General features: G+C 39.2%; 1 protein-coding gene across 3 annotated transcripts; it reads right to left on the bottom strand.

The window, feature by feature from the left end:
* Positions 1-629: 629 nt before the first annotated feature.
* On the bottom strand, positions 630-17,283 carry PYROXD1 (pyridine nucleotide-disulphide oxidoreductase domain 1). Of its 3 annotated transcripts, none has more exons than XM_082498447.1 (12): positions 17,101-17,283; positions 13,555-13,635; positions 11,504-11,623; positions 9,938-10,066; positions 8,075-8,148; positions 6,413-6,573; positions 5,953-6,053; positions 4,526-4,655; positions 3,501-3,613; positions 2,212-2,334; positions 1,773-1,910; positions 630-1,258 (listed from the first exon to the last, which is right to left on the bottom strand). In XM_082498447.1, the coding sequence occupies exons 1-12, from the start codon at positions 17,179-17,181 to the stop codon at positions 1,010-1,012; spliced, it is 1,500 nt and encodes a 499-aa protein (XP_082354573.1). In that variant the 5' UTR covers positions 17,182-17,283; the 3' UTR covers positions 630-1,009. The 3 variants fall into 3 exon arrangements, with proteins under 3 accessions (XP_082354573.1, XP_082354572.1, XP_082354571.1); XM_082498446.1 differs by lacking the exon at positions 17,101-17,283 and adding an exon at positions 16,950-17,041; XM_082498445.1 differs by lacking the exon at positions 17,101-17,283 and adding an exon at positions 16,807-16,918.
* Positions 17,284-23,490: the final 6,207 nt, after the last annotated feature.

Here is a 23,490-nt window from a genome sequence, read left to right as displayed (position 1 = left end):
GATCCTGGGGGAGATACCAGAAAGGACACACCAGTGCAGCTCTACCACAATACCTGCACAGCTGAAGTGATGAGCAGTAAAAACGCTGCTCTCAACTGACATCTCATCCTGGCTTTCATTAGTCAAAGTTTTTGCATTCTGTACTTACCTGCGTAGCAAATACATTTATTTCGGAAATAAACTTATGAAAAAAATAAAATAAAATATAAAGCATCCATCTTGCCATGTATTTGCAGACCACATTCCAGGCAGTGAAAGGTCTGAGCTCCATGTGCCCTAAAGATGTTCCCTGTTAATCTGAGCCAGCTTGGCAGAGACGGTACCATTAGCTGGAACAGGAGTCTTGAAACCTGTAGCAAGTACTCACAGGTCTGAGCAGTGGAGGGATGACAACACACTGCCTGACTGCCTTGTAAACCTTCACCTGAGCAAGTGGCTTTTGGAAGCAGGGGCCTTCCCACCCTAGCCAATACATCTACCGCTTAAGTCTAGAGGTGGCTTTAGGCAGGTAAGGCGGCAGCATCACATCCAGGGTGGCTTCCTGGTTGAGATGAGGAACACACACGGCAGTAAGCCATGGGGAAACTGGGCTCTGGTAACCATGGCAGGTGAATTACGCATGGTTTGGGGAAGAAGAGAGCTATGAGGCAGGCACCCAATTTAACATGTTTTATTTACTTTTTAAAAGTGAAGGGTACCTTGCATTCAAGTGAATGCAGTGTGAGCGAACAGCACAGTGAAGCCCACTTTTTATGACTGTTACAGCCCTGTTCTCACCCTCATCTGATATAGACAAAAACTCTTTGCCAATGTTAATAAACTTGGTTTTGTTGCTGCATTTCTACACAGATTAATTTAATTTGCTGGTCAGTATTTTGACAAGATCTACACAAAATCTTAATAAGGCATTGAATTTATCCCTCATTTCTGATAATCCCGAGGAAATGGTTTTATAAGACATATTACTCAGTGTCAAAACTTTATATACAAAATGGAAATGGATTTTTGTTCAATCAAAATAATCTTCTATATCAATATCTGGATTCAGGAGATCTTCACCGTAGGCTGAAAGATCCATTTGATTTAAAATTAAGTTTTCAAAGGTTTCTTCCAAGTCTGTTTCACCAATCAGCACAGCTCCCATCATTCGGCCGTTCTGCATCACTACTTTAACGTACTCTTGTCCCTTGGTACACCTCAGCATCAGTTCATGGTCTAAACCCAAGCCCTGAGCATTGTATTTTCCCAGAACCACCACCTAAAAGAAGGAAAAAGAAAAAGCGCTCATAAGATCATTGCAGTGGCTTTTAGCATTTCTGCTGATAACAGTTCCAAGCTTCAAAAGACTGATGTAAACAGGGAAGTATTTGTCCTTAGGGAACCTTCCCCCTTCATTGGCTTTCAAACCCACAACAGAATTAAAAATCTTCACCTTGAAATACCATACACAAAACCCAATAATGAACCGGTTGCCAGGCTGAACTGTATTGAATTTATCCATGAACAGAACCTTAATGAAATAGAATATATAGAGATGCAAAGTAGACCACTGTCATTCACCAATTAAAATTTGTAATGTATCTGTAAAGAACTTTGCCCTCGTCAGTTTCAGCATTCAAAGTTAGGATGAACAGAGAAAATCTAAACCAAGATTAATTATTATATAGAGAAAACGGTTTCATCAATATTAAAGCATCTGCTCGGCATTGGCAAATGAATATAAAGCAAGGAATATGTGTTTTACTCAGTGGTTGAAGACTATTAGACTTTACCTTGTAATTGAAAAATTTTGTAACATGAGCAAATAGTTCAAAGCTGAAATCCAGATCAATAGATTCCCCCAAAGTATCTGCTGCCATGCATTTTGCTGCATACCATCCCATCTGCCTAGCCTGAGTCCACAGTCTCATCTAAAAAAGAAAAAAAAAAGAAAAAAAAGATTTAAAATCACAGATACATGCCACTGTGTAATAACCAACACTCACTGTTCATCGATGCATACTACATATATCATTGTAGTCAGAAAGCCTGAACCGCTTGGCTTTCAGCCACTGAGATGAAATTATCTGTTATCAACACACCCAGGATTATCTACTTGTTCCCTGGTTTCCGCTTCAATTGAACTTTCTTTTCTCCCATCTTTGTAATAGTGTGTGATTTACTTTGTAGATTAGACTGCTGCTGAGTGCACAATCGTATGATTTGATTTACCTGATGCCACACTGGACTAGGTTCCCACGACGCCGTGCAGATATCCCCAGCTGCATATATATCTGGTATGGATGTGTGCATGTGTTTATCTACTTTAAGACCTCCATCTTCTCCTACAGCAAACTAAAGTATTTGAACAGATCAGCATAAGAAAAATAATCATTTAAACTAAGTAATTCAACTTCATCCATGTTAAGCGGTCATCTCATTTGTTAATTTTTAATGGCAGACTCCTCTAAAAAAACACAGGGGTGTTTTAGCTGCTGCAGAGCAGCACTTATACTGCCTCACAGCCTGTTTCTCACGCTGCCCCGCCAGCGGTAAGGCTGGGGGTGCACAAGAAGTTGGGAGGAGACGCAGCTGGAGCAGCTGATCCCCACTGACCAAAGGGATACCCCAAGCCATACAATGTTCTACTTGGAGGAAGGGGGGGGGCATTCGTAATTATGGCGCTTGTATTCCCAAGTAACCATTCTGCATGATAAGCACTGCTTTCCTGGACATGGCTAAACACCTCCCTGCTGATGGGAAATAGTGAATGAATTCCTTATTTCACTTTGCTTGCTCACACAGCTTTTGTTTTGCCTCAACTGTCTTTATCTCAACCCATGAGTTTTCTCACTTTTAACCCTTCCGACTCTTCTCCCATCCCACTGGGGGAATGAGCGAGCTGTTGTGTGGGGCTGAGCTGCTGGCTGGAGTTAAACCAGACACCCAACACGGAGACAGAATGACCTCAAGGCCTGAAAATTCACATGGCAGCCACGAACGCTGTAATCATCATCCACGTTTGGATACTGATTCAAAGCGTGACTTCCCTTGATGAATATGAGCACCTTTATAGCTCAGTTTCCTAGATTAAAATTATTCGAAATAACTGCTTCCTTCCCAGAAGAAAATTTTTAAGATTTTTAAGATAAGAATATGGTGCAGAACTAACACAAAAATTATTCTAAATTTTTGCCATATTAAATAATTCTACAAATGCTTTTTTCTCTTTGTATAGGCTTAATCTTAACAGTGCATATTGCATATATACTGTGTATCAGTAAATATAAGTAGCAATATAATAACCCAAGAACTCTAATGAAATTAACTTTTATCGTGTTAGCTATTTCCGCTATCAACAATTCTGCAATGCTGTACAACATTCAAAAACCCTTATCAATCAATGTTTCATGTCGGAAGCATAAACCAGCTGAAAAAGCTTATTTCATCTTACTTTAAAAAAAAAAAACAAAAACAAAACCAAAAACAGCTTAAACTTCAAAAGAAATCAGTATACTTACATTATTGCCATCAAGAAATGGTTTAACATTTGGCACAACTCCAGTTGCACTGACAATGAAATCGCATCCATAAATTTTTCCATTAGTTAATTCCACATATACAGGCCATAGCACTGAAAAAGGGGAAAATTTTGCCCTGAGAATGTAACCAACAGAACTTATTTTACTAACTATGTCTTACTATAAATAAGACCTGAAATAAAAAGAAGGAAAAAAGTCTTTTGAGGTATCTAATTGATTAGGCAGGGAAAAATAAAAGTAAAATACATAAAAAAAACCAAAACCAAAAATAGAGATTACCTGTAACATTTCTTACCTTCACTCAGGACTAGAAAAATGAGATTCTGGAGCTTAACTCCAAGTCCTACTATTAACTTTCTCAGGAATTTTCCTACATCAAAGCCCTCATTTGTAAGGGAAAAATACTGTATGCTGCCACTGCTTCAGACCCATGGGATATTCTATGCAATTGCCAAATATTCTTTTACATATAAATTTACAGATGCACAGGAAATGCCTCAAAAGCAAAAATAACGTCAGAGATTTGACTTCCTAGAAACTTATGCTGAAAGTAACTGGCTTTTAAAATAGTATTTTAAATATTAATTTTCATTCAGTGGAATTTATAGATATAATTATTCATGAAACAAATTATATTTTCTTCTACTTTCTTTGAAGGATTAGATCAGTTTTGACACTAAATGTTTTTGGGTTTTTTTTTGCTTCTCTTTTAACTACATTATTAATATATGATTTATTAGACTTACAAGGAGGAAATATTCTGCACACAGGATTTAAGTAACTTTGTGGAAAAATGGTCTGGATCCATAATATTTTGTAATTCAATTGTATTCCATAAATCAAATTCTCAACTACTATCAATTGCTACAGCTCCATTTGATTTATAGAAATAAAGCAATTTTTTTTCTGAATCTGTATTTGCTCTAAAACAGCAACCAAGATAAAATATGCTCCAGCACTGCTTTATCTTCAACATGTTACTTCTAATCAGCACTGGCACCTACCCTCATCTGGTTCTACATTTTTCTCTTCATTAGGAAAAGTCAAAGAAGTCCGTTGCAGTTGTATAAATTCTTGCTGTAAGTGTATTTTCTTTACTTCACATAGTATTTCAATATGTACTTTATGAGAAAACTAAAGAAAAATCGACAAAATTGTAAACATAATGATTAGCAATAACAATATTTTTTACAGCAAGTACACCTTCATCTAAATTGACATTACTAAACTGAAAAAAACCCTGTGTATCCTGTCCTAAAGCACAACACATTATCTGAGTTCTCACACTTTTTCCTTTTTTGGCACAGATCTAACCATAGCAAATGGCAATTTACCTACTTTTTCAGCAGATCTCTGATGTTCCTTGAAATTTCATGACAATTTATATTTTTCTGGCATGCCAGAAAACATATTCAAGTTTCCCTGAATTTACAGGAAAAGAATGCAGAACTTATCAGAACAGAAAAGTAATGTCATTTTTTCTATATTTCAGGATTTAAAATCCTTAATTTTTCTATGATGAATTAAATTCTGATAACAAGTTTATGTCTGAAATGCTGTAAAAAAAGAAAAAGAAATTATTATATCCTGTTTCATCAACACCTGTTTCAATCACTCACTCCTATTCTGAGCTTGAGACAGAATTTGGAAAATTCTACCTGTTCTCTGAAGTATTTTGTGGATTCAGGCCTTGAATGGTTTAATTCTCTGTTACACAAACACGTTTCCACGGCCTTCAGTAGCCCAAACACCACCAATTAATCTGCTGATTACCCTAAACATCCTTTAGTTGGTATTGTAAAGCCAATTCGTAGGTGGAATCTACGACTGATCACCTTTGAAAGGCATTTTTTTTAAATGGGTGTAACAGATGCAAACACCTAACAGCTAAGAAGTTAGTAAATAAAAACCTGATAAAAAAACTATGAAATGTGATGATTTTTACTTTCTTTCAAACATGAAACTCTTCACAATGCTCACGTCCACTACTGATTTCACATTTCATTATCTGCTGTGAGAGGAGATTGATGTTCCCTGTACCTCTGTACAAATCTTACTGTCCTATTTTTTACAGGCAACGTACGTATGGCAGCTAAAATCAGGACAATAGAGGTATCGCTGCTTTTGGTCAAAGCTAGGATTGACACCAGTCCTGCAGAAATATGCAAACCAACGTTTATATTTCAATCTGAAGAGCAAATTGCTAAAACCATGCCAGTGGATCTGGTAAGCCACCTTCTCCTTCAAGCACAAAATGACTTTATTTATGTTAACATAAGTTTCCTGTTTAATTCTGACAGAACAGGAGAATCAGTTCAAGCACATTTCATTTTTATTCTTCAAATAATCCTGAATGTGACATTTCACATTCTGTCATCCTTACCCGCTTAAAGCAACAGTTAAACGAATGTAAGCAAGATTATGACCATACCTCTTTAGTCCCTTTAAGATGTAAGCCCTCATGCCAATCGGGACCTAAGGCACTGCCCAGTTTGTCAGATGCTGCTATACGTCTTTCTTTTTCCTCAATTCCTGAAGGAAAGAGATGAAGAATATCAGATTTAGTGTGCATACTTCATTGCCTGCAGAATTGAGAACAAGAATTCTCAATTAAGAGAAATAGGATCTGGTTGCCAGAAGGCAAGACAAAAATGTGCACTGTCCCAAAACCCATTAATTTGCAAGCAAATCAGACTCCAAGCCAGTATTTTTAACACCTTTCTACTTTACGCCTTTCATTACCTCACTCATCTCCGAAACAACCATGCCACTGTTAGGTGCCTGCACAGACCCATAACATACCCCAGATGGCCTGTTAAATTAACTGATCGTAGGACTACCTTTAATATTAAATGCTGCTGCTGCAGTGTTAGGATACTAAAACACCGTACCTTCCGTTGTATACTTGGTTCTTTTACATTCAATTGGAGTCTCTCGTTTTTCAGCAGTTAGCTTTTGAATGAGAAATTCAGCTGCTCCTGCATCAAAAAAGGTGTTCCCAATGGCTTTGTCTTTGATAGCCCAGATTACTTCACAGCCTTGAATTTCATACCTGTGGACATTCAAACAATAGATAAAGTGACCAAAAAGGAAAAAAGGATCTGACTTTTAGCAACACAACTAGAAGTGTGCCAGGTTTCATTTCAGAAGCTAGAAATAGGGGATCCAAGACTTTTAAATCTATCAAACCCACTACTGCTTCTAAATATTTACATAAGGAGCACATGAAAAAAAAAAATCTCTTCAAGTTGACAGGTCATAGTTTCTCACCAGCACAACCTCAAATGAACCAGGGTAGGGGGTAAGGGGAAGCAGATCAAATTTATAATAGTAATACTTAGTATTTCCTGCTCCCCACAATGAAAAAAAAAAAATGTGCATTTTTGCCAGGCTGCCCACAGCTAAGAATAGGCATTTGGATCTTGTTTGTATTACCTGGAACATGAACTGGTACACAGAGAGGAAAAATTTAGTGAAAGTGAAAAAGTGATTCCCTGCAACACAAAACAAGACTATATAATTGTATAATAGAGATGTTGAGGCAGCAATGTGCGCTCGCAGCCCAGAAGTCTAACCATATCCTGGGCTGCATCAAAGGAAGCGTGGCCAGCAGGTCGAGGGAGGTGATTCTGCCCCTCTACTATGCTCTTGTGAGACCCTACCTTGCATCCAGCTCTGGAGCCCTCAACATAAGAAGGACATGGACCTGTTGGAGCAGGTCCAGAGGAGGGCTACTAAGACGATCAGAGGGCTGGAGCACCTCTCCTGTGAGGACAGGCTGAGAGAGTTGGGTTTGTTCAGCCTGGAGAAGAGAGACCTTATAGCAGCCCTCCAGTATCTGAAGGGTAGATTTAGATTAGATATTAGGAAAAAAAAAAAAAAAATCACTATAAGAGTAGTGAGGCCCTGGAACAAATTGCCCAGGGAAGTTGTGGAGGCCCCATCCCTGGAAGTGTTCAAGGCCAGGTTGGATGGGGCTTTGAGCAACCTGGTCTAGTGGAAGGTGTGCCTGCCCATGGCAGGGGAGTTGGAACTAGATGATCTTCAAGGTCCCTTCCAACCTAAATCATTCTATGATTCTATGTTTCTGTAATCTAGCAGACTGCAGGACCACATGGTTCAATATCCTACCTGTTTCAAAGGCTATGTCAGACACTTCAAAAGCTTTATCAACTTAAATTAGGCTGGGTGCAAGATAAGCTGCCTCTCTATTCCTTGTTACATCCTCTGTCTCCAGAAGTCAGACAAGTTTTATAACTTGACCGTTGCCCTTAGTAGTCTTAACAGAAATCTCTGTTGATGCCTAATCAGAAAACCACTGTATATACTTAATATCTGTGTCAAAGCTTCTTCTGAAGCTTGATGAATTTTATGTGACAGTAAGCACTGCTATACTGTGAAAAAAATACTGTAATCGATTTTGCTACTAAATGCTTTCAGAGTTATAATTTTATAAGTCAACCTTCTCCCAAACTCACACACATTAGATTTAACATAGAATAGTTAAAAATTTTATTTGCACATTTATCTTTAAAACTTAGTCATTTACTTACACTAATTCAAGTGCAATGCCACCATTTCCTACCACTACTATTCTCTCAGCTTGAGCCAAATTCTTCTGAAATGCCTGCATTGAAACAGAAAAAGTCAATTACAACTTAGATCATATGATCTTAGATCACTGATTAATTACATCCTTTTCAATATTTTCTTGCTCTCTTAGTCTTTTTATTTTGATTTTCTCAACTACTGATACACATTATGCTAAGATCTGTTACGGAAGCTAATGAAACCTCTGAAGTTCTATCACATTAAGGGATGAAGTTATTGAAACAGCCTTTCAAGTCTCAAATTTAGACAGGAGAAGTAAAATAATTAAATTTAAGACAATTTGACAGAGCCCTTAATAGAATCCAGGAGACTTTTCTGTCCTAGAGACCATTAACATTGTGGTACGTATTAATCTGGTTTTATCATGACTTGCTTGACCATAACTTTCACGGTAATTTGCATAACATGAAAAAGGCAAAGATACAGAAATTTAAGATGTAAAAAAAAATTTGTAGCACATCAAAGAACCAATTTTATTTGTGCAAAAGAACTTTCAGAAAGACAAGTCTCCAAACCATCTTAGTAGTGAGAGAAATAAAAAAAAAAATATAGCCCAGACAGTATTTTTTCAGATCATAATATAACCACTTCAAGTATCTTCTTTCAAACACATCAAGAATCACAACTATGGGACCAACTACTGTGAATACACAAAAATCTGTTCATCCAAGCTTCCAGTATCAGAGAACCTGAACTGTAAAAGACCATGAAAACTGCATTTCATTAACCCCTTCAGAGAAGGATACCGAAGTTGTATCAGAGGGCACTGGTGAATGCAGCCAGTCACCATCAAAAAAAACCCCAACAAACCCAGAAACAAGTATTTTCAGTCTCATTCAAAGTTCAACATCAGTTTTGACAAATGATAGCCCAGTTTACTGTTTCCCACGGTGGCTAATAGTGGATGCACTGGGAAGACCATCAGAAGACAACAAGCACATGACAACACTATCCTGAAACACCCTCACAGGTTCCAGACCTCACTGGTGCCACTCAGGTGGCATCTTCCTCTTCAATTTAAACATGATAATTTTATCAATGGCTGTCTTTTTTTATGTGTTGTTTTCTTCCCTCTTCTTATCTTTCTTTTTTTTTTTTGTTCTTTTCATAAACTCAGGCAAAGTTTTAATATTCAGACCAAACAACAATTTCATAGTTTCACTTCAGTTTGCTTGAAAAAGTAACTCCTTTTTTATTCTCAACACCAAACTTCATTTGATTAATTACAATTCTTATGTTATGGAGAAGCAGTGTTCACTTTCACCTTGCCTCCTCTAATTCTAAAGAGGTGTGGCAGTGAAACCTCACTTTCAACTTTTGAGCTGAAGTTTTAGTCTATTGTAATTTCTCTTGTGAAATTTTTTCCACATCTTTGACTATAACTGTTACTTTTCTGCACAATAAGGATACAGTAGAACTAGAAAAAAGTGTCCTTCCATAACTTTTCACTCTAACAATTAGCCCTTCGTACCCTGTACCAGATACACCTTCTCAGGGAAGTTTCTACTGCTGCCTGCTTCCTGTTTATATTTTCAAATTCTGCTTCTGCCTGGAGGGTAAAAGAATACCATTTATTCTAGGTTATCATGTTAGAAATATTGCCTATGAGCTGTCTATAAACTTAATAAATTTAGTGACTAATTAATTTATTTAATGGTACTTTAAGGCTATTTCTCTGCTACTGAAAAGTGTTCCTATTTAAGGATATAGAATAACAAACATCATATGTTTCTCCATTTCATTCCACAATCATTTTTAGTAAAGCAGGAATATATTCTACACTGCTAAGTCCAAACCGCATTTACCTGTGCACTGTCAGTATCTCGGATTCCTAACACATATGGGTTTCCTTCAAAAATTAATTTTGGTTTTGCTCCAGCACACAGGCAAAGTTTTTCATACATATATTCTTTCCCATCTTCAGTGACAATCTTCTGTTAAAAATTAAGAGAAAAGAAAAAACAGTTGGAGACATCTAAGAGAACATCAGCTTTTTTTTTTTTTCATTAATGTCAAAGTATTTTGCAGATATTAAAAACTGTAACTGGCTTCTTAAAGAGCAAGCCTTCATACTCACACTGATTGTGTGTTATTTATTTGCATTACACTCACCACAGACTTACAAGCCCAAATATATGACATTACATGATGGATAAAATGAAAAGTGTACACAGTGCACTCAAAGAAAGATAAAATATAAAGATTACCACTTGGTGGCACTCTGTACTCACTAGCTGTGCTAAAAGAATCGATTTTCTACATGACAATGTCCCCCCATCCCACTAACAGATGTAGACCTATGCACTATTATTAGCAATTAAGAATCTCATTCAAAACATTTCAACCACGGTAGACCTGTGTTAACTTAACTAGGCACAGGCTGGAATACAGTTTAGAAAGACTGCAAATTCTGTTCTTTGCTAAAGAAAAAGGCTAGGCACTGAACAAGCTGCATCATTCTGCAACAAGCAATACTTAAAATTTAATATTTTATGACCTTATTTGTTGTTTTCCAAACTATAAGCTAAATAGTTTACAGTGGGTTTTTGCACAAAGAGAGTTTTTAAAGGTTTTTGGAAAACAGAGGCAAAACATCCTCCAAATCCATGTACATGAAATATTCATGTTCACAGAGACATACCAGAATTAAAACAGCATTGTAATAATGATACAAGAATATAATTTGATTCAGAATATTAGAAAATTATAATCTAACTGGAATGATATCTGTGTGACATAAAATGAGCAAAACCAGTTTTGGATCAGAATGTGAGTTTCTGATAAATGCTGAAGTGAAAAGTAATGTGGCGAGTTGACACAGACACTAACAAGAATCTACATGTGCTGTAGGCTGCTCATTTCCTGCTAAAAAGAAAAGGTGGAAATGTTGGATCTTTCAAGAATTATTGGGGTTTTTTATCATAAAGTTGTAAATATTTTGGTCTCTGTAGCAACAAGCAGTAATTCAGCAATCAAAGAGACCTCTGATCAAGGGTTCCAGAAACTGACACCTATATTGATATACAGTATTGGTTTCATTGACTGGTTTCCCTGCTATTCCAATTGGGTCTTAAATGCAATATTTCTATGGTGTCAAAGATTTAAATGTAAGAGATATGGTTTCCTAATTAACAAGTAATTTTTGAAAAGCAATTATGTCCCCTGTATATATTTCTATTTGAACAACAGTGTAAGTGATAAGTCAAATTAAAGTCAGGAAGTATTTTCTTGTAATTTTGGTAACTTAACACTTTAATAACCTGAATGTTCTTCAACAGAATTTCACACTCAAAATATTCACCTGTTTCTTAGATTTTTATTTATAAGTAATTTGAAAAACCACATAAAAGTAAAAGAAAACATTAGCTTACATGGTCATCACTTTTCAATTGTTTCACTCCAGACTGTATAACTTTAATATTGGGATATCGTTTTTCTAATAGAGAACTTGGTTGCTCTTCTACATCAAATTCCTCAAGTGTTTTGGAGACCTGTATGAAGAGAGGTAGTTAAAAATACGAATCATCTATCTATCTTTTTCTAAAGCTTGTAACAAAACATGTTATGTTCATTTCCAGTAAAGAAGTCACAACATAAAGCTCCTATTGTCTCAAAACACGTTATCATGTTACCGCTAAAAGTTCCTTTTTATATACAGAATCTTTTCATGCCTATTCCTGGTAAAGAGTCAAATTAGTACAGAGAATTTTAATTCTAATTCTAAGCTAGATTAAGCAAAAATGGAGAACCCTGGTGGCTGATCTGACTGCTATAATATTTTATTCCATAAATAGACTACATTATAAGAGTTGTTAATACTGCTTTATAAATTACCTGATGCAATGTTAAGACCCTGTTTTTCTGTTTGTTACAACATTGATAAAATAACTCAGTGATGTTCTCCTATGCAAGCATCTTCCACTCCTCTGCATTTTGGGAAATTTTTTTTTGTCAAAATAGATTGAAGGGTTATAGAAACACTTCTGTCTGGAATAAATATTTTTATTCTATTTAAAAAAAAATCTGGTGACATTTTCTTTAAAAACCTAATGATTCAAAAACCTCTTGTTGCAGGTAGCTGGTCTTTAAGTCAGGAAAAGTGCTTACTGCTGTTCAGCTTGTAAGCAAGACATATAAGTGTTTAGGCAAAACAGATTCAAGATCACATCTAAGTATTTGCTCAGTTAGCATCTCATCCATAGTCATCATCTGATATTTCAGAGGCTTGTGGGGGAGGAAGGAGTGGGAGAACTTGGAAAACATTCAAGTAAGTTATGTTGATTTTTGTTTTCTTCCAGAAGGGAGCAGCTGCATGGGAACCTCCAGGCCTTCTACTTTAGAGAATATCCAAAAGAGTCTGGAACATAGCTAGGAACCAGAAGCTGCACCATGCTTGCAATTCAAAGAGAAATTAAGATGCTCATGTCCAAAACTTAGATGCTGCTGCCTTCAAATAGCATTTAGCTATTTCCTTATTCTTCAGATACTGAAACTTCTGCTGATGCAAGTAACAGACTTCACATCTCTGCAATGTGTAAATGTCTTTCCTGGATACTCATGATCCTATCATCAGCACTCTCAAGCTCAGAAGATATTCTTAAATTAGGTGTTACTCTGCCAGTCTCGCACAGAGTTCTCAGTCTCTCATCTATGTTCTGAGCACCCCATTAGCCTTGGACAAAAACCACAGTGCGAAAAGGAAGAGATTCTTATAGACAGCTATAGCCATTAAATGCAAAGAAATGCTGTTCAAATATCTCTGTGCTTTGCTTTCCCCCTGTAGTGATTTGAATTAGGCATTCATACACTAGGAAGAATTATGTTAAAACTGGGCTGTCAGATAAACTGCAGAGTCGTCTTTCTTTACTTGTCATGAGATACGGCTCGCCTGTTAGATACCATGTTTCAGAGAGAGTCATGAATACGGAATGCCAGGTGGAAGCCCAGCTCTAGGTGTCTTAACTTTCAACTTCTTACTGGCTGGCAGCTTTGCACCCCAAGTTCTGCACAATCCAGTCTCCAACTCTTTCCATGTCCTATGGCAGAGTTTAAAGCTCCCTCAGAGTGGGAGAAAGAACAGTGCTTTCCAAGATCTGAGTACCTCTGCAAAACTAGCTTAATGAACCTCTAGCCAAAAACCTGCACTCATATATGGATTTTATTTTCTTTTCCAACTGGGGGAAAGAGGTCATTGAATCACCAGCTGCTGGAGATGCAGATAAAGCTGAAGGGAAATTCACAGAAGGCTATCCCTTTTTATAATTCTATACATCCCTTCTATATAATTCTATATAGTCTATATGGCTTCTTATAATTCTATATGATAATTCTATAATTTAGAACCAGGATTAGGTTCTAAATTATCTGTACATACACAAACATCTGAAAAGGTCCCTACCATAAGAAAAATTAAGTCTCTTACCTGTTTGAAATTCGTTACAGCTTTTATAACTGGAGAAGTTGTCATTAAAAAAATGTCTTCTGATGGGACTTCCATAGCCAGCTTGTAAAGAAACAGAAATCATGATGAGTGAATACAGTCATCAACAGATTTTGACTTTAAAACAATAAAATTATTGGTGAAAAGTAGTATGTGTTATGACATTACTTTAGTCTTGTAGAATCCTACTGGATAGACACTACTTCAAGATTATGGAAGGATAACAACTGAAATGAACAGAATTTGGAGACCTAAGACTTTAATTCATTCACACACAAATATATCTGCAGCCACACTATAAATGACTTCTCAAAAGACTATTTTCACAGTATTCTAAAGGCCAACTGCAGGAACAGACTATGATCATGTGATTTCTGGAGAAACCCAGTTGCTGGACATACAGTTTGGTTTGGTTTTTTTTTTGCATAGCAGTGACTAGTTGTTCACAGATGTCACTCTGACAGAGAAAATGCTGATTCCTATTGGCTATTTTAAATGTTATTTAGTAAACTGATAAATGGATTATCACCTTCAGAGTGTTATTAAGCAATACAAGACTTTTACAGGCCCCAAGCCAAAGTGAAGAGTTCCCATTTCAAATGTGCATTGCTCTGCCGCAGGAAATAAATCAGCTCTGTCAAGTACAAACCACTCATTTCTGAGTACAGAGAAAATCCAGGGCTCCTTGTCACTAGCACTCTACAGATGAACAGAAAAGCCACCAAGAAGCATGTTTCATGTTGTACATGAACAACTGAGCTATCAAGGGACTAGCATGTATTCCTGTACCTCACATAGGAACAATCGAACTTAGTGATCTGAAGGTGAAAGTGGTGAAACTTTGTTGCCAGTTTCAGGGAGATTCACATGATCATACAGTTGGCAACATACAGTTGTGGATGCTCCATCACTGGAATTGTTCAAGGCCAGGCTGGATGGGGCTTTGAGCAACCTGATCTACTGGGAAGATGTCCCTGCCCTTGGTAGGGGGCTTGGAACTAGATGATCTTCAAGGTCCCTTCCAACCCAAACCATTCCATGATTCTATGTAATCATCATCAGACGTACACTGTAGCCTAAAATTTTAAGTCTGACATCATGTACTTTGCATTACTTACACATGCTCAAATGCTGACGTCTTATTAAGATCTAATGGTTATTTAAACCTTCCATTCAGTATTATTAAGGTTATTGCACTTCTTTACTTTTTGAAATACTAAAATTAGAAATCTGTCAGATAGAATATTAGGTTTATTCACGCATATGGAAACGTGTAAGTCATCACAATGCAGAAAGAAATGTTGCAATATAAGCATAGGAGGCAGAAATTATCTAAATCATGCAACATTATGTGACCAAGAAAATAAATCTAACTCAAGCTTTTAAGGAAAAATCAGCTTTTAAAAAAATTTGTCAGAATATTTCAAAATGTACTCAAAAAGTAACTAACACTATGTGAACTTTTTTGAGACAGACCTGATGCAATGATTACCCTCAGACAAGTCAAGTCTTCTCCTCAGAGAAGTCTGAACTACAAGGCATCATATAATGCATACCCAAAATGCAATATGATGGGCAAGTTGTTTATTGCCACTGTGCTCCACAGAACTGTACTTGCTCAAAACCAGGACTAAGAAAAACTGTGTTCAATTTTCCTCTTTTATTTAAAGCATGCTGCCAGCTACGGATGTACAACACAGAAATCCTTCTAGAACACACAGTGCCACATTTAATGGACTTGGTGAATTAAAACATATGCTAGAAGACTACTAATACTCACTGCTAACTGTGCTTCCTGCATTACTAAGAGATGAGAAAAAGCAGCAAGTCCCTGTCATCACATAACAATCCGATTTGGATTTTCCATGAAAAAAAGATGGAGAGGGAAAGGAAAGAGCACAAGAAAAGAGGTGTGAATTAGAGCGGTAAGTGGCACTCTCTGTGAGCTTTGGAAGAAAATAAAGCCCAAACTCTGTGGCACTAACACAGCATAAAGCATTCTCAAGAAAACAATAAATTTCAGGCCCTTTTCTAGCAATCTTAAAGACTATACACATCCAACATATATTGGAAATAACTGCATTGTGAAACAGAGGGCCATAGCAATTAGACATAATTCTAAATTATTTCCAGGAAAGCAAAGTCTCTGGGAATATTAAATATTGACCCAAATCTTATTCTTGCAAGTAAATAAGGATACACAAAAGCCTTAATTATGTGAAAAATTTAATCAACTTTTAAGGCATTACTCATATTAATATAGTATTTAAGCATCTGTAGTACCAGAGCCCACATTAACCGTGAATAAAAGGAAAAAAAAACAAACCCTCAAACTAATAAGCTGTAGAAACAAACCAATTCCATAAAGACGGAGAACAGTATCAATATTTTTTGTAATTCAGTCTGCATGTAGTTTATACAATGCGTCAGAAGAGAAATAATACCACTTCAATACCAAAGGATAGATGCATCTGAAATACACTCTTTATACTGCTTTGTAGTTTTAACAGAAAAAACGCTCTTCCATTGAACTAATATCATTCCACTTTATAGGTACATAATTACCTCCAGTTACCGTTACTTTAAAAACACCAAATACCTTGAAACCAAGAAACAAACAAATTTATTTTTAGAGCTTGAGCACAGGGAAAGCTGAAAAGACTGACAATCTCCACAGGTGTACAGCCCTAAACATAAACCCAATAAAAACACAGCAATATTTTCATAAAAAGGAGCACATCACAGCAGTCTGCACCTTGATTGCGGTACAATTGGTGATGGTTATGAGGAATAACGCATGCAGTGCTCCCTCAAGTTTCTGACCCCTTGACTAGCATACAGAATATCGGCTTCCTCAAGTTACAAAGTTTTAATCCTCTTTTTATGAAGCAGTCGTAAACCCTTATCAGGTTATTCGCATGATAGTTTTAACCTCTTGAGGAATACTTCTAGATGGGTAAACGTTGTTATAACGTTTCTTCCCTGACGCTGTTTTTTGTTTGGGTTTGGGGGGGATTTTTTGCGGTTTGTTTGTTTGTTTTGTTTGTTTGTTTTTAAGAGGGACAAAATAATTGTAAAAAAATGGGGGGGGGGGGGAAGAGTAGAACACAACACGTAATTACTGTATGAGAATACTTATGCAATTGCTATGTAAATCTAATGACCTGTTCCTACAGAAGTTCATAAGTAGACCCTGAAAGCACTTACGCCTTTAAGTATAACATTCATCTGTACCTGAGCGGTCCCTACAGCCGAGCAGGACGGTTTCGCCCCCCGTACGGCCGGCCGCCTCCAACGCCCACAAGCAGTGACACAAGGCCCGTGCAGGCCCTGACACCCCGAACGCCATGGGCCCGGAGACGCTGCCCCGGCCTTACCGGCTGAAGTGACCCCTTCCTCAACCCCGCCGGAGCCGAAAGAGGGGACGGCCGAGGCCAGCGTTCGGGGACAACATGGCGCCCCCAGGGCGAAGGATGTCTCCGGCGGCGGGGGGCGCGCGCATGCGCGCAGGGGGGCGCCGGCCCTTACCTTCTCCGCGCAGGTGACCCCTGCGATTCCTCCGCCCACCACCACGAACCGGCTCCGCGCAAGGCCGGGGGCAGCCGCCATTTCCGCGCCTACTCCCGGGCCGAGCCCGCCGGCCACGAAGGAAAAAAAAAAAAAAAAAAAACACAACCAAAACCAAATGCCTACGAGGGGACGATTCCCCACCGCCGCCTCTTGGCCAGGCCGCGGAAAGCAGCAGCAGCCGCGGCGGCGCTCCGCCTACGGCGCCCGGTAGCGCCCAAACTTCTTCCGCTGGCGGCGCGCCCCGCCCGCGGGGCCAGGCCAGGGCCGGGCCAGGGCAGGGCCCGGGCGGGACGGGGTGGGGGGAGGGAGGGTGAGTCAGTCACCCCTCGTTCACCCGCCCCGAAACAGGTTTCCCGCTGGATTTTTAGTTAGTTAGTTAGTTATAAATTTGGCGTTTATTTTCTCGCTGGGGCGAGGACTTAGCACGCCTGAACACCGGAGGATTTTGATGGACTTTGTCAAGGGACCAAAGAGAACTGATAACAAAGAGTTAAGATAAAAATTAAAGGGGAAAAAAAGTAGATTCATGTCTTTCTTCATTCCTTATCAAGAAAAAGAAACACGGAAGTGTGAGAGACTGCCTCTTCCCCAGCCTCCCCTCCATCAGTTTTGGACACAATACTAAAAGCATAACTTAGACTATGGTGTGAAGATGAACGTGGAGCTGATGTTTCCGAGATGCTCTTCACCCTACCTGTAACCCTCTCTTCACAAGCTGTAGCCCTCCAGGGGCACCTGGCACTTCCTGGACAGGACACAGCCTGCAGTGCCCAGCCAGGCTCCAGCTGGTGGTGGGGAATCCTCTTTGGTCTTCTCCTCGGTCATGGGAGCAAATGACTTTGCTCTTCACTTTTTTTGTTTTTGAGAAGTACCACACTTCTTATCCTATCTTCTCCTACGGGGCCCTACAGGAAAGCCGGGGAGGGACCCTTTATCAGGGAGTGTAGTGATAGGATGAGGGGTAACAGTTTTAAACTGGAAAGGGTAGATTTAGATTAGATATTAGGAAAAAAATATTTCCCGTGAGGGTGGTGAGACACTGGAACAGGTTGCCCAGAGAAGCTGTGTATGCCCCATCCCTGGAGGTGTTCAAGGCCAGGCTGGATGGGGCTTTGAGCAACCTGGTCTAGTGGAAAGTGTCCCCGCCCATGGCAGGGGAGTTGGAACTCTATGATCTTCAAGGTTCCTTCCAATCTAAACCATTCTATGATTCTACTGTAACATGAGAAGTGTGTCAAAGTAAGGAAATAAATTGACATGTGATAAACTGCCCAGCAATGCAGTAGTTTGAGATGATCTGCTTAAAATGAGTTGAAGCTTTTGCAGTCTGGTTTACCTTAGAGTTTTCAGCATATTAGTAAATGTGCTTTTGATTCCAACACTAACCTTCAATGCTTTTTTTCCTCTTGGAGGAAGGGATAAGCTGTAAAAGATAAAACTACTAATTGTGTGTGTGCCACAGAAAATGACACTATTTTATGGCCAATGCCTGTTCAGACATTCCTGTAGCTATCAGGACATCAATCACAGTCTTCAAAACATCCATCTCCTATTGGCAGTTAGGTGTAAATGCTTTCATTTTGTCTTTTTTTAAAGTAACTTTTTTTCCCTAGCATTGAAGGTAATTTCACAGCCCAGACAATTGCTGGCCATCTTGGTCATAAACTAAATTCTGTTCTCTGAACACATCCCATTCCACTGTAAATTACCTGAGTAAATGACCTGACCTAAATGGCACAAGAAATTGGGTAGACTTGCGTCATCAGGTACAAGAATATCTTCCAAGGATTTTATTCCATAGTATACAATAAATGGCTGGAGAAATTCTCATTTTACTTAGAGCACTTGCTTGTGCAAACTAACAAAACTTGTTGCTGCCTCCATTCACAAAAAATGTAAAAAGCAATTTCAGATACAATGGGGCAAATTAGGATTTTGAAAATAGTTGCTCACAATTACAGCATACCTTTTTAGTTCCTAACTGACAGCAAGGGGATGAGAAGTTGTGACAAAACGGGAAAAAAAGACTTCACAGAGAGGTTCAAATTAACAATTTATTTGAACTTCACTCACAGGTCCAATATGTCACTATTGCAAGTCCTATGTGTATAATGGTGATTACACTACTGCAGTTTAAAAGAAATTAGCGGAATACACTATTGCAACCTACAAATGATCCTGACAAGTAAACACAAACCACAAGTGCACTAGATATTAATACCTTAAAAGAGTGCACCAATCACAAACTTAATAACATGCCATATACCCTACGTATGTTTCTTAGTCACTTACCCTCTCTCTCAGGTAAGGTCACTCAATCCCTGGGAAGTTACCCTGTACAGCGTTCTGGACAAGGAGGGGACGAATCTCCTGCAGGCCAGCTGTATCATTGGAAGATTCCCCATTTTTTTCCCCAAACCTTACGGTTTATATTTCCTGATTCTGTGAGGGTGCAGGATTATGCCTGAGTGAATTACACTATCTGGGATATTTACCCCTGGTGGTGTGTTAGCTAAGTTTCTGTTGCCAATTTGTGATGTCTAGTGCTCAAAGTCACAGGAATAGTGTTGGGAAGGGACTCAGGGCATTTTGTTTGTTAAGGGCCATTTGGTTTCGGTTCTTATATGCAATCTTGAGATAACCCCGGGCTGAGCTGTTTTGCAGCTCCCCCAAGTTATCTCTGGCATAGACAAGGCAAGGCAGAGATGAAGCTGAGTCGGATGACAACTCCCTGCATCTCACCTATTGTGCTCTGAAACCAGTTTGGCTGGGTGCTCCCATACAGAAGTGCAGATCTGTAAAAAATTTTCCATATTAATAATGTTTAATTTATGTAGGGGATGTAACGAACTGGGCTTTAATAGCAGTAACCCATCACAAATTCATTCCTGACACTTCTTACCAATCTTAGTGTATAGCAGAGTGTATAGCTTAGTGTACAGCAGAGGATGTAAGACCATGAAAGTAAATGACATCATTAAGTAGATTTTACTCTTTATTAAATGAGAACTCTTGGAGTTCTCCTAGGAACTCTGAAAATCACTGTGCACCCATGATGGTGCCCATGTCACTCCTGTCAGCATGTGTTCACATAACCTTCAATGCATGGTTCATTCTAAATACAAATGTGACTCTTATAATCACCACAAACTCCTGTAGCCAAATCCTTGCTGCAGTACACAGATGGAGTAGGTATTGATCTGGGGGAGTCCTCGCTGAAATACTGGAAGAAACCTACTTGTCTGAAAGCAAAGTCTTTTTTCTATATCCCTATTTTCTATGAAGAAAAAAATGACATGTACAGTTCCAGATTGACTGGGTTTCTGCCACCCTGTGTCCTCTGCTAAATGGCTGGTGTGCTTTGGCGCAGAGCAGGGCCTGCTAGATCATGGCCCTGTTGCGAAAAGCCGACTGTGCTGCCTTCCAGTGGTAATGCACTTTGTATTTCCATCACACTTCCTTTTCCGCAAGTGTGTTTGGGCACGTCAGATGTCTGTAGGCCTTTGTTGATTTGGGCCGAGGTGGTAAGTTTTGACTGGGAATATAAGTAATGTATCACTAATGAATAATGAATTAATGTACAGAATATGACAATAACATCTCTATAGAGATGCATACTATAAGGAAATCTTTTTCTTTTACTGCCTTCCATTCATCAAGCAGATGGAAAGATTGTTCAGACATTGAGAGCAGAGGGAGGCAAGAGATGCCCAGTCCACAGACTGGATGATAAAGATTAATGGAAAATTGTATACTATTTTATCGGCCTTTGTAAAGGGATCAGAGAAGTGGTAACATCTTAAAAGAGCACAAAACATTTTACAGGCTGAGTGACATTAAAGATTCCAAGAAGATTTTTTGTCAGTTAGCACTTGCTTCACATAAAAGCAGAAGATGTAATATTATCATTGTGGTTAATCTGAATGATTTTTAAAACTACAGCCTTGCTTCTGGGGAAACACCTGAATGTTTTGGCACCAGGAGGTGCTGGTTCTTTATAATTCCAGTAAGAAAAGCAGACAGACTCTGTAAAGTATTGCTTAGAATGACGTTTATTGGAGCTAACACTGTAACACAGAGAGGATGGGATAGATAATTGCACGTCCCTCCAGAACCTGGGAGCCCTGAGTTGTGCAGCATTGGATGGGTCTCCCAACAAGGGCACACCATACAGATCCCATCTGGGGAAAGGTTATTCAGCACTGAGGACTTTTGAACTCTTACAGGATTTTTTTTTACAAGAAAACATTTCTAGTCATCATTTCTACAAAGAGGATGTTCACACAAGAACTGGTTGTGGTGCTGCCAGATAAAGGCAAGGCTGCGCAGGTGGTGTAATCGCAGGTACTGAGTGGGAGCTGGCCACGGGCTCCTTAATTGCAATTAGCTGGCTAAGTTCATCCTGTGGCCAAGGGAGTTGTGCAGCCTGCAGGCAGGCCAGGCTGTGTGTGCAGCACTGTACAGCACAGCACAGGCTTGGGCAAACCCAGGTCAGCTGTTTTGTGGATCACTAACTCCTCGATGTACAATGATCTTCCGGTCAGGATGACTAACTTCCACCCCTTGATCCACATACAGCTGACCTTTCCTACAGGCACCTTAAGTTGCAGATTATACCAGTAAGGTTTTTTTGGCTACCAGAAAGATTATTTTACAAAAGTCAATTACTAAAATTAATAAAATACAAGAGAAATAAAACAAATATTGATTGTGAGAATAAGTGTAGGATAGCAGTCACCTTTGGAGCTAGGACCGCCACAGATGTCTTGCCATCAGGTTTCACCCCTAGTCCCATGTATCCTGAGACACGGTGGTGCAAATTCACCAAACAGTCCAGTTATGTGATGTAGTAGACGAAGAGGAGCTTTGGTGCTGCTGGAGGGCAGAGATGTCCAGCACTTGATGTTCACCGATATACAGCATGCAGAGATCAAAACCAATACTGCGAGACTCCACATAGCAGTTCTGCGGGAGATAAAACAAAGACTTTTTTTTTACATACAGCACAGGTTCAGACATGCAATGAGGGATGTCTGCTTGTTCCTTTAGGACTAAGTATGTGACTCCTGGTCCATGTGTCCCATCTGCAGGGATGTTTCCCTTGAAGGGACTGGTATTTTCACTTTCCTCTGACCCTTGAGGAGTCATTGGGCTCTGTCAACATCCTGGATTGTACCTCATCATGTAACCGAAATCGGGAATAAACTCCTTAACACCAATGTAGTATTAAGAAGCAGGCATTCTCTGTATTGCAGTGCTGGATGCACAGTGGATCACCCCGCCCAACATGCATGCCACAGCTTCTAGCTAGACCCTATTTATTACATTGTAAGCTTTACATATTCATGATAACTTTACCTATGAAAATTATTTCATTTACCCCTCCCAGCCGCATGTGCACTTTCTTCCTTAGCGGTGGTCCTGAGAGTTCTTGGTGGTTTGTTTTCTCTGCTTGAAGGGGCTGTCTTGTTATTCTTTGGGTGAGCTTTATGCTCAGTCCTGCAGATTCCTTTCATATCGGTATCATAATTGTGCGCTTAACCTCCTAGACTGACTTGTACTGGCCTCCCACTCCCACCTTGAGTTACCATCCATGCTGTCTGAGTTCTTTGCAGTTGTCTCTTTTTACACTATTTCCATTCTGTCTGCAATTTAACCATTTGGGCATCTGCCTGAAAACTCAATTTTGTATAAATCGTGCTGATGTTCCAGCAGATAGATGCTAGGAGAGGAGGTATAGCCTTGGAAGCATGCTTTACTATTCAAATTATTTATAACCTGTATTAGCACTGTTGGCCAGTTATGGAGAGAGCGAGGGGGAAGCCATGCATGCATCTCCTCTTTTAATAAGGTATTGGTCTGTTCCATTAGATCAGCAACTCTGGGGTGATAGGTATCTGATACACCCTGTGTCCTTCATGATCCACCACCCACGGTCGGACCATTTGGCCTCTAAAATGAGACCTGTTGTCTGACTGGATGCAGGCAGGTGGGCCTATCCACTGGCTAAGTAACCACAGGCCTTTCTGTGTCCCTTTCTTGTGGGCATGTGCAGATGGGGACAGAGCAACATCACTGGTGTGTGTATCATCACCAGCATGTTCTATAATCCCTGCACTTTCAGTAAAGGCCCAATATAATCTATTTGTCCAGTACGACCAATAACAGGGCCTTGCTGAATCTGCTCATAAGGCTACTGAGGTAACTTTTGAGCTTTCAGTGTTGCAGAACCTGCACACTGCCGCACAGATTCCTGAATGGCTGCCCGGACACACAGAGTGCCCTGGCTTCGGGCCCCTTTATGTGTGCATCTACACCAAGGTGTCTGGACTACTCATGTGTCCGCTT

The sequence above is a fragment of the Vanellus vanellus genome (genome assembly GCF_965231255.1).
Source record: "Vanellus vanellus genome assembly, chromosome: 1".
Taxonomy (NCBI): Eukaryota; Metazoa; Chordata; class Aves; order Charadriiformes; family Charadriidae; genus Vanellus; species Vanellus vanellus.
Note: the sequence above shows the minus strand (reverse complement) of the source record. Positions and strands in the feature narration are given on the sequence as shown.

Bases quoted from the DNA above. Each gene is read 5' to 3' on its own strand.
- PYROXD1 (XM_082498447.1), bottom strand. From the start codon at position 17,181: ATGGCGGCTGCCCCCGGCCTTGCGCGGAGCCGGTTCGTGGTGGTGGGC. The intron at 13,636-17,100 runs GTAAGGGCCGGC...TTTCTTTACAAG, and splicing joins GGGTCACCTGCGCGGAGAAG to CTGGCTATGGAAGTCCCATC. The intron at 11,624-13,554 runs GTAAGAGACTTA...CTCTTCATACAG, and splicing joins CTGTAACGAATTTCAAACAG to GTCTCCAAAACACTTGAGGA.